This window comes from Crocodylus siamensis, chromosome 14 (assembly GCF_052110815.1).
Source record: "Crocodylus siamensis isolate JL-2025a chromosome 14, ASM5211081v1, whole genome shotgun sequence".
Classification (NCBI taxonomy): domain Eukaryota; kingdom Metazoa; phylum Chordata; order Crocodylia; family Crocodylidae; genus Crocodylus; species Crocodylus siamensis.
Window position 1 is genome coordinate 14251595 of NC_143408.1, and position 13538 is coordinate 14265132.

Consider the following 13538-nt stretch of genomic DNA (forward strand, 5'->3'; position numbering starts at 1 on the left):
CAGGTGACCAGACCACTCACACAAAGATAATGAGTGTCCTGGTGTAGTGGGGAAGAGGAGAGGGATGAATTTTCTTTCCACTCAAAATTTCTAAATTACTTTTCCTCAATCAGGAAAGAAAGAAACCTGGTATATAGGCAGAGAAAAGCAATGCTCTGAAAAGGAGGTTAAAATGGAAACTGGCCTGCAGCCTGGTCTCAAAGCTCTCTGGTCTAGTCTTCCCCAGGGCTAACTGAGGGCAAGCAGGCCAGTGATGGACTTACACTTCTGTCAGCCCCAGGCTTGGGTGGATTTCAAAGCCAAGTCCAAATGTTTCATCTCCAACCCATTTCTGACTGGAGCTGAGGCAGTGACAGGGTCTCTATGTCCCAGCACTGCCAGCATGAGCTAAACCTCAGGGCCCCAAGAGTTGGATGAAAGGGTGGGCACCCAGTGATCTCCAGCACTTCTTACACAGCTGCTTGCTGCACACGTCACAGCAGTACCTTTCTCTACTAGGATGATCCATTGCCAACAGCTGGTCTGGCTGTCCCAGAGCCCTCTAGTTTAGCTAGGCCTCACTAGAGACTTACCCAGAAGATTGCATGTCTCATCCCAACCATGGGCAGGAGCACTACTTCTCTGAAACTCACTGGTCTTTGCATGGCACAGTTTGGAAGTGATATGACAGGGAGATAAGCTACATCAGGAAGCAGAGAGCACTCTAGGCACCTGACTCCAATTGCCCATGATTCCCTATCAAATGAGCAGGCACACCACAATGCATAGCCAAAGTTTCCCATAAGGTTTGCAGATGCTATGGAATATGCTGGGATACATGTGCACAGCACAGTATGCTCTTAGTGTCCATGGGAACCAATGCATGCCCACAAACACTGCAGCATGTGTAGTGAGCAACGCTGCCTACATCTCAATTGGTGTGTGCTGACAAGCCCCCATGTGAGAAGCCCTTCTCAGCAGCACAAGCTTGTGGTCCTCTCAGCTGGGGTCAGGATGTAAACCAGTGTCATCAAACTGCACACTGATCCTGATCTGGTCCAATTAGGAAGAAATTTGATCTTTAATAGCTCATGTAGACACACCCCTTTATGTGCTGAAAGCTTACTGCACAGTAAAATACTGTGCAGTAAGTGGTCCCTATGAGTTAGTGTACATGTGCAAATTTGCTTCCAATGGGAACAGCTCAGTGCAGGGCTACTCCTGCCCTGCTCTGCTGCTGTATGGGTCTAGGCTCCCTTGGGTGCCAGCCTCTGGCTGGCAGGGAGACCTGGAGTCAGGCCTGGGCTCTGGGGGGTGGGCTGTCCTACCTCTGGGACAACTGCCTCCCACCCCACACCTCTGCCCCAGGCAGCTGCTTTTTGCCCAAGCCCCGTTCCAAGATCGGAGTGGAAGTTGGGACTTTGTCCCCTGCCCTAGCAATAGGCAGCTGCCGGGGTAGGGGACAGTGTCCCAGCCCCAGCTCCAATCTCAGAGCCAGGGCCCAGCAGGCAGCTACCAAGACACAGGACCATGATCCAAGCCTGACTCCAGTTGGCCCTGCGGAGGGGACAGTTTTCCCACCCTCGACTGCCTGGGCTGACCAGGAGCAATTTGCTCCGGTTCAGTTGTCCATCTGTGCACTACTGCACGGGAAATCTACTACCTGTATTTACAGGTACAGGTTTCCCTCATTTGATGCTGTACATGTGTTCCTGGAAAACAGGGCATAATATGAATGTGCCTAAAGTGAACCCCCTTTACAATGTAACAAATAGGGACACGTTCCAAGACCCTGACTGTACTGACCCCCAGAGCCATTTCTACCCCTTTTACAAGACACTTTTGGTACTCACCAACAGCAGACAGTACACAGAGGGTGGTAGTGAACATTACCATAATGGGGATGGCAACTACCGAAACACGTGTCGCAGAGCAAGGAGCACAGATCCACACAGGAGACTATATTTGGGTGCTTGTCACTCCCACAATACACTGCACAAAGCAGCTGACTGCAGGCTTCCACCACACCGGTCACATAAAAGTAAATTTAACTCACATATAACAAATGTTTAGTATAAAAAGGGTCAGTGGCAATACGTAGGGAGTGCACATGCACCCCCTGAGAGCATTGGTGCACCCCCTGAAAGGCCGTACTCCCCGCTTAGGTGAGTAGAAGACTATGGGGCAGGCAGGCAACATGGCCTCCTTCTTACTGAACTAGGTGCTTTGTCCTAAGCTCTGGGCCCCCAGCAGCCCAAACAGACACAGACCTGATGCAGGAGCATCATTAACAAGGGACTTAGAAGAGCTGGAGCCATAGAGGCAGGTTTTCCCCTAGACAGTGACAGAGCTACAGGGCAGGGTCTCCTCTATAGAAACAGTCCTTTCCACCTCTGGGGACAGGTCCCTTTCTAGAGCTAAAGGGGCAGATTCCTCCATAAAGATCCAGGGGCATGTTCTCCCTATTGAGTTATAGGGGCAGACAGGATTTATTTGAGGGGGTGGAGGGAAGTCCCCATGCTAGGTACCACTCTGTGCTGGTATGATGTCACCACTTTAAAGATGAGTAAAGGTGTGGGTGTCACCAGATGCTGGGAAACCTAAGAGGGCTGCCTCTCCTACCATGTGTACAGACTTACTAGGGCACTTGCTGATTAACCTCCAGGAGCTCTGGAGAATAGAGGCACAGAACTGAGGGTCTTGCCTTCATAATCAACTGGTGACAGAGCAGGATTAAACCTACTAGGGCAATGCCAGCCCCGAACAATGTCCGTTTCTAAGCCACCATGAAGCTGCACGCTGACCATTATACTGAGCTAATGTCTGGGACCAGGTTGGCTAAGTCCTAGTTTTCAAGGCTGTCTAGAAGGCTTAACCATTTAGAAGCTGGTCCCTTTAGTGGAGCTGGCATACCTCAGTGACCTGAGCACTGGCCTGGGAGTCAGGATTCTGGGGCTGTACCCTGTGAATGCCCCCATTCACAGGGAGACAGGAATTAAAAGCAAGAAGAAGGGAAGCCCTGGCTCCGACTTTCTTCCCTGCATCCACAGGGATTCTCAGATAAGTCTGTAACTAATCTTAGTCAAAGCATTTGGGCACAACACATTTTTGACAGACAAACCTGTCTTGATTAACCAAATATTTTGTGAAGCAGCACTGATTGACAGTATCCCTGGTAACTTTACTGCTTTGATTTTTTTTTCCATTTAGAAATATTCCAAAATTTCCAATTAAAATTTTTATATCATTTTTACAGCATGTCAAAATATTAAATTGCTGTGACATTATGCATCACTATAAATGACTTGCTATAACATGACATGATACTTTAGTCTATTATTTAGTTTTTCATTTATCTATAAAATCAATAAAAACATGCGCTAGTTAGTTATTGAAATTTGAAACATATCTCATTTGCATTACAGAGAAATAGTATAGCACTGACATCATGAAATAACCACCACATAACAAATATTGCAATAATACCCTCAGAAAGTAACATTCTAAATGACATTTCATAATGTGAAGACAAAAACATTCTAAAATGTTGGAAAATTCCCTTATTTTGTGGGGGATTTCATTAATATTTGTTTTCATTCTGACAACGAATGAAAGCAAAGTTCAAAATGTTAATAGTTCCCATGCACCAGAAATTCTGAATTTTGATGAGCTGTTTGTAGCTTCTGTCTTGAGACCTGTGGAGCTGGGACTAAAAGGTTGTATGCAGCCATGCTGTCCCAGCTCTGAGGAACCAAAAGCCTTCATCCCTAACCCAAGCAGGTCTTGGCATACCAGTTCTTCAAGCACAGATTTAACTTCCAGACACTAAGCTTTGTGAATTGTGAGACCTCTGCCTGGCTTCAGCTCATGAGACAGCTGCAGTTCAGATTCAGTGAACCAATTCCTAGACAGTTTATTCAGTACGTTGATTTGTGATGACATCAAGGCGAGATGTTCATTCCTGTTATTAAAATGTGCAACTTCCTCACAAGAGTCATTCCTTAGGGCTGTGCGAAACAGCACCATTCCACTTCGACTTCCATTCAACAGAACAGTGTCTCGTTCCCAGTTTCATTTCATTTTGAAAGCACTGCTCCCTTCCCTTCACTTCCCTTCCCTTCTGTTCCATCAAAACTGTTTCACTGTTTCGACATTTTGCCCATAGGCTATAATGGGGCAGCACGAAACTGCCTATAAATTTCTCATGTCTGGCCTGATTCGGATGCAGGGATGGTAGTCCCTTATGAGTGCATGAAGCCTGCCAAGTTTCAAGGAGATAGGTGCAGAGGTTTCTGGGAACCTGCACCTCAAGTTACTGACAAACAGGAGTCGGGGAGGAGGAGCAGCCTCCTGTTATCCGGCAGGCAAATCGGGGGCAGGCAAATCGGGGGCAGAGCCCCGCAGCACTCCCGGGGTGCAGGGAGGCCCCAATCTGTGTGCTGGATGACAGGAGACTGCTGCTGCCAGATGGGGCCAGCAGCAGCATGAATCGTCCCAGTGCTGGGTGCAGGCTACTCCCAGCGCCGGTCCCAGCCAGCAGCAGCAGCCTCCTGTCATCCAACAGGCAGATCAGGGACCTGCCTGCACCCCTGGGAGGGCTGGGGGGGCTGTGTCGGACTCCTCCCAGGGGCGTGGGCCCCCCACCTGCCTGCCAGATCATAGGAGGCTGCTTCTGCCACTTGGGACCAGCACTGGGCACAGCCCGCACCCAGCATCCAGGAGATTGGTGCTGCTGCTGGCCCCAGGCGGCAGTGGCAGCCTGCTGTCATACGGCAGGCAAATTGGGGGCCTGCCCGCACCCCCGGGAGGGCCGGTGGGGCTGTGCTGGACTCCTCCCGGGGCTGCAGGCCCCCAATCTGCCTGCTGGATGACAGGAGGCTGCCACTGCCGCCTGGGGCCAGAGCTGGGTGCAGCCTGCTCTCAGCGCAGCTCCATGGAGCTGAGCCCGGTTGCGGGAGGTGGAGCACAGCCCCAGTGCTGCGCTCAGCTCCCCGGGGCTGTGAGCCGGGGGGAGTGCTGCGCCGACTGCCTGCCTCGTCACCGGGCTGAGCTCCATGGGGCTGGCGGGGCTGATCTGAGCGCAGCCTGGCAGCGGGAGGTGGGCAGAGGTGGCGCTGCGCTCCGACCGGCTCCACCAGCCCCACAGAGCGCAGCTCAGCGGTGGGAGGCAGAGAGAACCAGGGCTGTGCTCCGAGCTGCTCAGCAGTCCCATGAGGCTCAGCTCGGCAGGGAGAGCAGCCCTGGCTCTCCCCTGCCTCCCATCACTGGACTGCTTCGAAACTCAAAACTTTCTAAATGTTTCAAGTGTCCTCATTCATTTCCATGCTTTTTGTTTTGTTTCGATTTTGCTGTTTCAAACTTGAAATGCATTGAAACAGCTTCAAAACAAAACACTTGGCAAAATTTCACACAGCTCTATCGTTCCTCACAAGGCTTCTATTGAGCAGATGCTAATAAATTGCCTGTTAATGCTATCAGAAATGTGTGAGTTAAAGTCATGGCAAGTGGGTCTTAATGGAGACTAACTCACTCCTCACCGGTGAGAGAGAATTCAGAGAGCAGGTCTGTGAACAACCACTTTCTGCAAATCACATTTCTACGCTAAGCTGACAGAGATGTAGATGCTGTGTGGGCTGCACCAGTACCTGCTGGTTCCCCGAACAACTCGGCTGCTACACTCAGTGCTGCTCTGCAACACCCTTCCTCTCCCCCCGGCCCTGCTATTCCACTCTGGGCTCCCCCACAGATCTGCTAGTGCTCCACAGAACCAACCCACAACCCCCTGCTATCTTAGCCCTAGACTTCACACACAGCTTTGTCAGACCTCTGAACCCTGACTCGCAACCCAAGCTCGTCCAGTCCCTCACTTCCTTCTTACGCTCTTCCTTACTGAGCTGGTTCTCTGCCTAATTCCCATTGTACTGTCCTCCAAACATTATATAACAAACTCCATCCCTGGGTCCTATGCACTGCCAGCCCTGTTTGTCCAACTCCCACCTGAGCAGCTCCTATCCTGCAGATGCTGCTCCTTGCAGCCCTACTGTGTGCACTAACACTCTGCTCTGCATCTGCCCTCCTGCAGATTAATGGAGCATGAGTGAGTCATTAACTACATGGGGGGGGGGGTAACCCTTTCCTTGCTGATGCTGAGGCAGGCCCAGGAGAAGGAAAGCAAAGATGAGTAACAATGATAGGCATGGGGGCACAAATGCTGCCAGCCAGCAAAACCTGCATCATGCCTTAGTTAAACTTCTTTACAACCTCCCACCTCAGAGCTACTCGTCCACCTGCTATAGGCAGCTAAAACTAAAAGCAAGTTTAAATTCAGTGATGCCAAGCATATAATGCTGATTTGTGCCATGTCCCATCAGCAGGATTTTTCCTGCACCATAATGAATGTGTGAGTATGCAGGAAAATCATCACACAAAGACCCAGAACTGGTAGGAAATGGTGGAGTGCATCCCACAGACAATTGTGCCCATCTCCCTGTCCTCCAAGGCGTACCTGCATTCTGCCAGCTCCCCCTCCTGGGAAATTCCTGAATATAGGATTTGGGAAAGTAAAGTTCAAGTGTCCTGACAGAGAAATGCTTCCCCAGATGAGCACACTGACGCATTACAAACCTACAGGACTGTAGGGTGCCCTTCCTACAGCATGGGTACCTTCCCAAATGAGGCAGATGCTCATGGAGAGTACTGTAGACAGGCTACCTAGCAGCCACAGGCTGGCCCAGTCTCCGGGGCTGGATCGTGAGCTGCTTCCCACTGCTTTTATGCAGGCAGTATGGCCACAGGGGCTTGGCAGCACAGCTGAGCTGGCTCAAGCAGTCACTGGCTTCCTGCAGTTCCACCGTGAACTATCCGAAGCAAAGTACCTGAAGAAGTGGGGAGGAAGGTGCCTCTGTGCTGGGTGAGAATCCCCCTCTCCAGCCATTCCATGTGGCTGAGCCACCTACTGCAGCCTGCACACTGGCTGTCTGTGCCACGGGGGCCTCCTTTGCCACAAATATCAGACCTGTTTTTAAAAGTCCACCACAATAAACTATAACACCAAAGTCACCCAGCTGACTGGGCTCTGACTCCACCATCCCCACTCCAAGCCCCCTCCCACCACATCTCTGGCTGAAGTTGTGGGGAGAACAGTTAAGGACAGTGTTTTATATCATCAGGAGGGAGTTTGAATATGTAGGACTGACCCTACCTGGTGATCCCAAGAGTTGTTCTCTGGATTGGAGATTGAAGTCAGGCCCTGCTGTGCTGAGAGCAGCTTATCTTGAAGGTCCGCAGCCACTAAGTCACAAGTTGTTCTTTTAAGCATCCAACTGGCTTCTCACAACACGGAGGCAAGCACACCCAGTAATAGAGGCACACAAGGTCCCTGCTGGAAAACTTCAGGCAGACAAGAGCTTTGTTCCAGACTAGTTTGATCCCCAAACAGCCAATGTGACAATTCACTGCTGCTAAGAGACCTCTACATGGCTAGATTAGCAAAGGGGCAATCACAATGAAGCAGGAAGCAAAATCCCATGTAGAGATTTGGCATAGGAGCAAACATATTTTTTAGCCATCGCAGCATGCATCTACACAAGATGTTTACTGTGGAGCTGCCCAATTAGCTCAGCAGTAAAACATCAGGATCTACATGTACAGCCCTATTAGAATGGAGTAAACTAACAAATGCCACCATAGGTTAGTACTGCTAGATTCAACGACAAACCTATGGCAGAGTTATTTACTCTGCCACAATGTACATGACGGAGCTGACAGGGCTGGCTGGGGCACAAAGGTGCTTTGGTCTGGAGGTTGCCTGCTGGATAACCTTGCACTGAAGCACCCTTGTGCCCCAGCTAGCCCCTCCACAGCTGGTTGAGCAGGGTCAGAACAGCCCCGGGCTGGCAGGCTGATCCCTGGGGACCCCTGCCAGCCAGGGCTACTCTGCCCTGGTTCAATGTGCTGTGGTCCCAGGCCCACATGTAAATACTGCACCTGAGAGCAATAGTCTGATGTGGACTGTGCCAGAGTATATTGCTTTGCATTAATTTCACATGTAAATTCAGCCACAGGGAAGCAAATCTCAGACAAAACGACTGCAAATATACTGATCATATTGAGCATACATGATTTTTCAAATATGGTACAACTACAGCAACAAAGCAAGCAAGATTGTACTACAAGTTCTACTGTTGTTAGAAGTGGATGATTTGCTCAGACAGAGATTTTATTTGCTGGAAAATGCAGCTAGAGAATAAATTAAATAACTCATCAAGTTAGGCAATTTTTTCAGCCAAAAAATGGGATTTTCTTTGGAAGAGTCAAAACATTTTGTTTCAAATATGTTGAAAAGATGTGTTTTGTATGGTCACGTAGGACTGAAGATTTGAGACAAAATTGAGCTAATTTGAATTTTAGAAGATTAAAGAGTAAAAGGAAGATCAAAGGGTAAAAGGAAAATGCTTAAAATTGAATTAAATATTTCATTGTACATTATTATTTCCCCACTGAACAGAAAAATCAATTACCAACACAGCTCTGCCCGTTTACACTGAGGTTCAGGCATCATCTCACAGAGATGTCCAGCAAAGCCTCATTATGCTAAATCACATCATACTAACACACCCACTTCTTTGAAATGAAGATGAGGGACTTGTATTAACACAAACCTGTCCTGCAGAAGCTGCAGGGCTGTCAGCTGGGAAGAAAGCCCCTGGAGAAGTCTGGGTGGCAGGTTGGGATCCTGGGATTAGTCCAGTGGTTGGGAGTTACTACTTTTGACAACACAAATGTCAACATCATTATCACACAGCTTCAGCCTTAACACTGCATAGAAATGAACGTGGCTGCTCTCACCTCTTAGATCTACAATCAGGCTGCATGCATATCCAGGGGGAAAACACTGCATTACTTTAACCTGGTTCCCATTATTTAAGGTTTTCGTCATAATCAGGTCCCACATCCCAACCCCAAGATGGCATAAATCAGGGTATGTCATAATAGACAGTGTTTTCTGATTTGATCCTAACTGAGGAGCATGCCCATTTTTTTTTTTTTAGAGAGAAATTAAATACTCAGGATCTGGACCCCAGCTTTGTGGCAAGACGTGGAACTGACCATAACACCTATGTGCGCAGAACGTGCTGCCTGGACCACAATACTGAGAGTCAGCACTGGGGCCGGACCAGCAGTACACACAGCAGGAACTGGGGATGGGCACACGGCTTGGCCACTGCCTACGTGCTAAGCACTTCCACGGAGCAGCCTGCGCAGTGAAGGAGGCTATGTGTAACAGGGAGGAACTGCTCCCGGACATTCAGCTGCTCTTTTTGCTGCACTTCCAAAGGCTCCTCAGTACCAGGAAAGGGCCTGTTTCCTCCTGAGGATCTGTGGGAGTTGGAGCTGCCTCCTTTTTTGTGGATCTCTCCCCTGCTGTAGCTCAGAAGTCATGTTTAAAATGACACAAACCAACATACATGGAAATTCTTGCTGTTCTGTCAGATCTACGTGTCTGGCCCTGTCTTAACCTAGTGTGACACAACCAACATAACTGCTAATAACACTCATGTAGTATTTCCTCCTTGGTACTTTCATGATTCACAAGCTGGGCCCCTCTGCCTTCCCTTGTGAGAAGCATCAGTACAAACTGTCAGCTTGCAATACCTCCCTCAACCCCCGCAAGCTTAATTCATTCCAGTCAATGAATAAAGCCCTGGCAGAGGTGGAATCTGCAGTTGTGACTGCAGCATTTCAGCACTAGGTGTCACTTCCAAAGTGAGCGTGCCCCATGGTGTCACCACAGGGCTGGGCACCCACCCTTTGGAGTTCACAGCCAGGATCTGGTGACCTGAAAGAGCTTCTAGGAGGCTCAAAGCATTCACCAGGCTCCCTCCAACTGTCCCGGAGCCCGGGGCTACAGAGACTGCACCAAGGGGGAAGAGGAAGAGGGAGGGGGGCTTGGCACCAAACTCCTTGTGACCAAGACTTGCAGAGTCCAGCCTGGCTCAGGTCTAGAAGGAGCCGAGCAAGACACTGACCGTGGTAGGAGAGGAGAGGTAGAAACACGGGTGACCCAGAAGACTTTAGCTACTCCTTGGAGCCCTACTGGGATGGCCCAAAGCCGAGGGATGCGGGCGGGCTCCGGCTCAGGCCTGGCGGAGCACGACTTTAAAGCACCGGGGCGAGGCGACCCGAGGGAGAGGAGAGCGCAGGCCACAGGGGTGGCACTCGCCCTGGGCCTGAGGGCTCCCCCGCCGCCCCCGGCCCCGGCCCCGGCAGCAGCCCCGCCACGGCCGGGCACGCCGGAGCGCAGCCGCCCACGTCGCGGCCGCCAAGTCGCGCCGCAAGGGGCCCCGAGGCTGCGAGCCCCGGCCGGCCGGCCCCGCGGGCACTGCGCGAGGCGGGGCGGCCGGGAGCAGGGACCCGGGCCCGGGGCAGCCGGCCGCCTACCGTTGAAGCCGGGCAGGGTGCCCAGGTCGAGCGCGGCCAGCGAGGAGTTGAGGCCGAGCAGCAGGTCGGAGGAGTTGGAGCCCTCGGCCGCGATGGAGTCGGCGAACAGGTTCATCTGCAGCAGGGTCTTGAGCAGGTAGCGCAGCATGGCGGCGGCGGCGGCGCGGGGGAGGGAGGGCGGCCGGCCGCAGTCCGCGCCGCACCGCACCGCACCGCACCGCCCGCGCTCTGCCGGCTCCGGCGCGTCTGCCGGCGGCGCCGCCCCGTCCCTCCTCCTGCCCGGCGCGGCGCTCCCGCGGGAGCGGCCGGGAAGGCAGGTGCCGGCTCCGATAAATGTTTAATTATCCGATGAATAACCCGGCCGGCCGCGAGGGGGGAGGGGGGAGCCCCGCAGCGCTGCCCCGCCCCCGCCCCCGGCCCCGACCGGGCGCCCCGCCGTCCCGGGACGCCGCGGAGCGCCGAGCTCCTCCTGCAGGCGCCCCCGCCTGAGGACCGGCCCTGGGTCACGTGCCTGAGCCCCAGCACCTTCATCTGCGCAGGGGCACCAGGGCACATGACGGTCACCTCTGCCGCTGGCCGCTGCCCTCGCCCAATTCAGCGACAGCTCTGAAACAGCCTAAACGTATCTTCCCAGGCACCTGCTGCCTATGTCCTTGGCACTCGCACATTGGCATGAGAAAATAATACACAGCATTGCATTGCCCTCTGACAGGTGCACCCACCATGGGCATGGGCATGGCCACAGCCATAGAGCCATGCATAGACACAGCTGGAGCCGGACAGTTACCTACAGGTACAGTCGCAGCAGCCATTAATAGAGCATTTCAGCTGATCACCAGCACCTGTGTGCTGGAACTTCAACACCTGCTCATGACAAGGTCCAGCACGACAACAGTCCCTTTGCAGGCTAAAATCAGACGCAGGCAAAAATCAGGCCATTTTGTATTGTGACCGTTGTGAGGTGCGTGCCCCACGTAGGCCCCCGAGCTGTGAGAATTTAACGCTCCGGAAGGAAAGAAAGGCAGCAGGAGCATGTGCTAGTGCGAGTGATTCCATCGGATCCTACTGACCGTCAGATGCCTGGTACCCCCACTGCCAGTGAGGCAATCTCACAGCCTCATCACCAGCCTTGATGGAAAAAAAGTCTCCTGGTACATCCAAGCTCTTGCAGGGTGGATCAGTACAGCAGTCCAAAAGCAAAGGTGAGCACTCATAACAACGTTCTGTATAAGCTCCAAACGGGGAGCTTATTCCCCAACCATCCAAACCACTGTTCGCGCTCCGTTTCTCCTCTGCCGAGTATACGTGCCCTGTATGGGAGAGTTTCATACATGCGCCTTGATAAGAATGCCTTGGCCCCATTCTGAACGAGAGCTGCCAGCACGTCACCGGATGCCTGAAGCCTACCGGGGAACAGACTGAAGTCCAGAAGAGCAGTGGCTAATAGGACAGAACAAGTGAGGCAAACTGAAGATGTGAGACACCTGCTGTATGACTGTCCCACAGCACACAAACATCTGAAGTCATGCAGGAGCTTCCTCACCAGCACACAACCTCTTGATGCTACACCCAAGGAGACACAACTATGGATGTGGAAAAAGAGGTGGAAGAAAATACCTGACAGTGAAAAAATGGACGTTCCAGCAGCTGAATCCTTACCACCAGGGACTGACAAACCATGGCAAAGGTGACGATGTCTCAACCACCTGTCAGACGTTCCAGGGAACTAATGACAAGCAGGGCTATGCCACTGGCTCAGCCACCTGCGCCTGCAGCACAGAGCCTCAGACTACGCAACACCTGCTGCAATGCCCACTGCTCAAAGGCACATGTGCAATGAAAGGTCTTGCAAGTACAGTAAATGAGCACAAGCACGTGTAAACAAAATGGTCAAATGTGATGTAGAGACAGGAGAAGTAGTAGTACAGCAGACACACTGGCTCCTTCCTCTGTGGCCCATTCAAAAGACTGTCACCAAAACAAACCGTTCCTTTTCCCCATCCTCCCCTTGAGCCTCGTCACTGGCTGTCACTGTCCAGCCATAGCAGGTTCAAGCAGCATGTCCTCCATGTTGAACTTGCTCCTCCACATGGCACCACATCTTGGTTCATTCCCACTTCTGGCTGTTTTGCAATGCCTCATGTTGGGAACAGTCAGCTGCTCCCCATATGCTTGCACCCACCCACATTCTTCTAAGTCAGGGGTGGGCAGTTATTTTTGGCTGGAGGGCCACTTGGTGAGTTAAGTGGCTGCCCTCAGGTGCCTGTAGGTGGCTGCTCATTGCACCAGGTGAACAGAGCTGGAGCCCCACGTGCTGGGACAGGAGCTGCCAGGAACTTCCCCCATGCCCAGAGCTGCACAGCAGGAGGAGGAGGAGGAGCCACTGGAGGTGGGGAGAGCTGCACAGCATCCAGGCGGATGCACTGGGAGCAACCCCATGGGGAAGCTGCGCACGCTGGCCTGGCTGGGTCTAGGGCAGGCAGGTATGGTGGGAGTGCGGCACAGGCTGCCCCAGGCAGGGCTCAGCCCCATGCGGAGTGCTGCATGGGCAGCCACAGGCCAGATCCAATCCATTGGCAGGCCAGAACCAGCCCGTGGGCCGTATCTTGCCCACTCCTGCTGTAAGTCCATTTCTGTGGAGCATTTCTGCTGCCAGGGGGCAGTGTCCTCTTGTCTTGTCTTGTATCATTTTGGAGTTCAGCTGTAAGTGCATCAGATTCTTCTTTCACCTCCACTTTGCACGCTGTGAATGAGTTATACTGGTATCAGTGAGGGGCTATTCCAGACCCTTGATTTAATCCTGTTTTGTAAAAACACCTTGCTATTCTGCTGTACTATGAGAAAGTTAACCCACTGCTAAGAAGACTATTGCTGTTTCTCACTGCCACAGGAGAGCCTCTCCTTCCCTTCCATAGTAATGAAGGAAATGTTGAATAGGGGCAGACTAAACAAGTTGATAGAAGGTGTTCCACCTGCTAAACAAGGTAATATTTGCCTGCACACTAGAGTAATTTCTTCTCCTTCAGGAGTAGCGTAAAACAAACCCTCCTTTCCCTTCACAGCATATTAATAATAGTTCTAACCAGGCAAATGGCAGCCCTTTGCTGTGTTATGAAGCT

General features: G+C 52.0%; 1 protein-coding gene across 3 annotated transcripts in view; it reads right to left on the reverse strand.

Moving 5' to 3' along the window:
* ROBO3 (roundabout guidance receptor 3) overlaps window positions 1-10567 on the reverse strand; it is a 265930-nt gene extending 255363 nt beyond the window's left edge. For all 3 annotated transcript variants that reach the window (XM_090027272.1, XM_090027268.1, XM_090027273.1), the window contains exon 1: window positions 10420-10567. In XM_090027272.1, the coding sequence (XP_089883398.1) occupies window positions 10420-10567 (148 nt within the window). The remainder of the gene's footprint in view (window positions 1-10419) is intronic.
* Between the last annotated feature and the right edge of the window lie 2971 nt (window positions 10568-13538).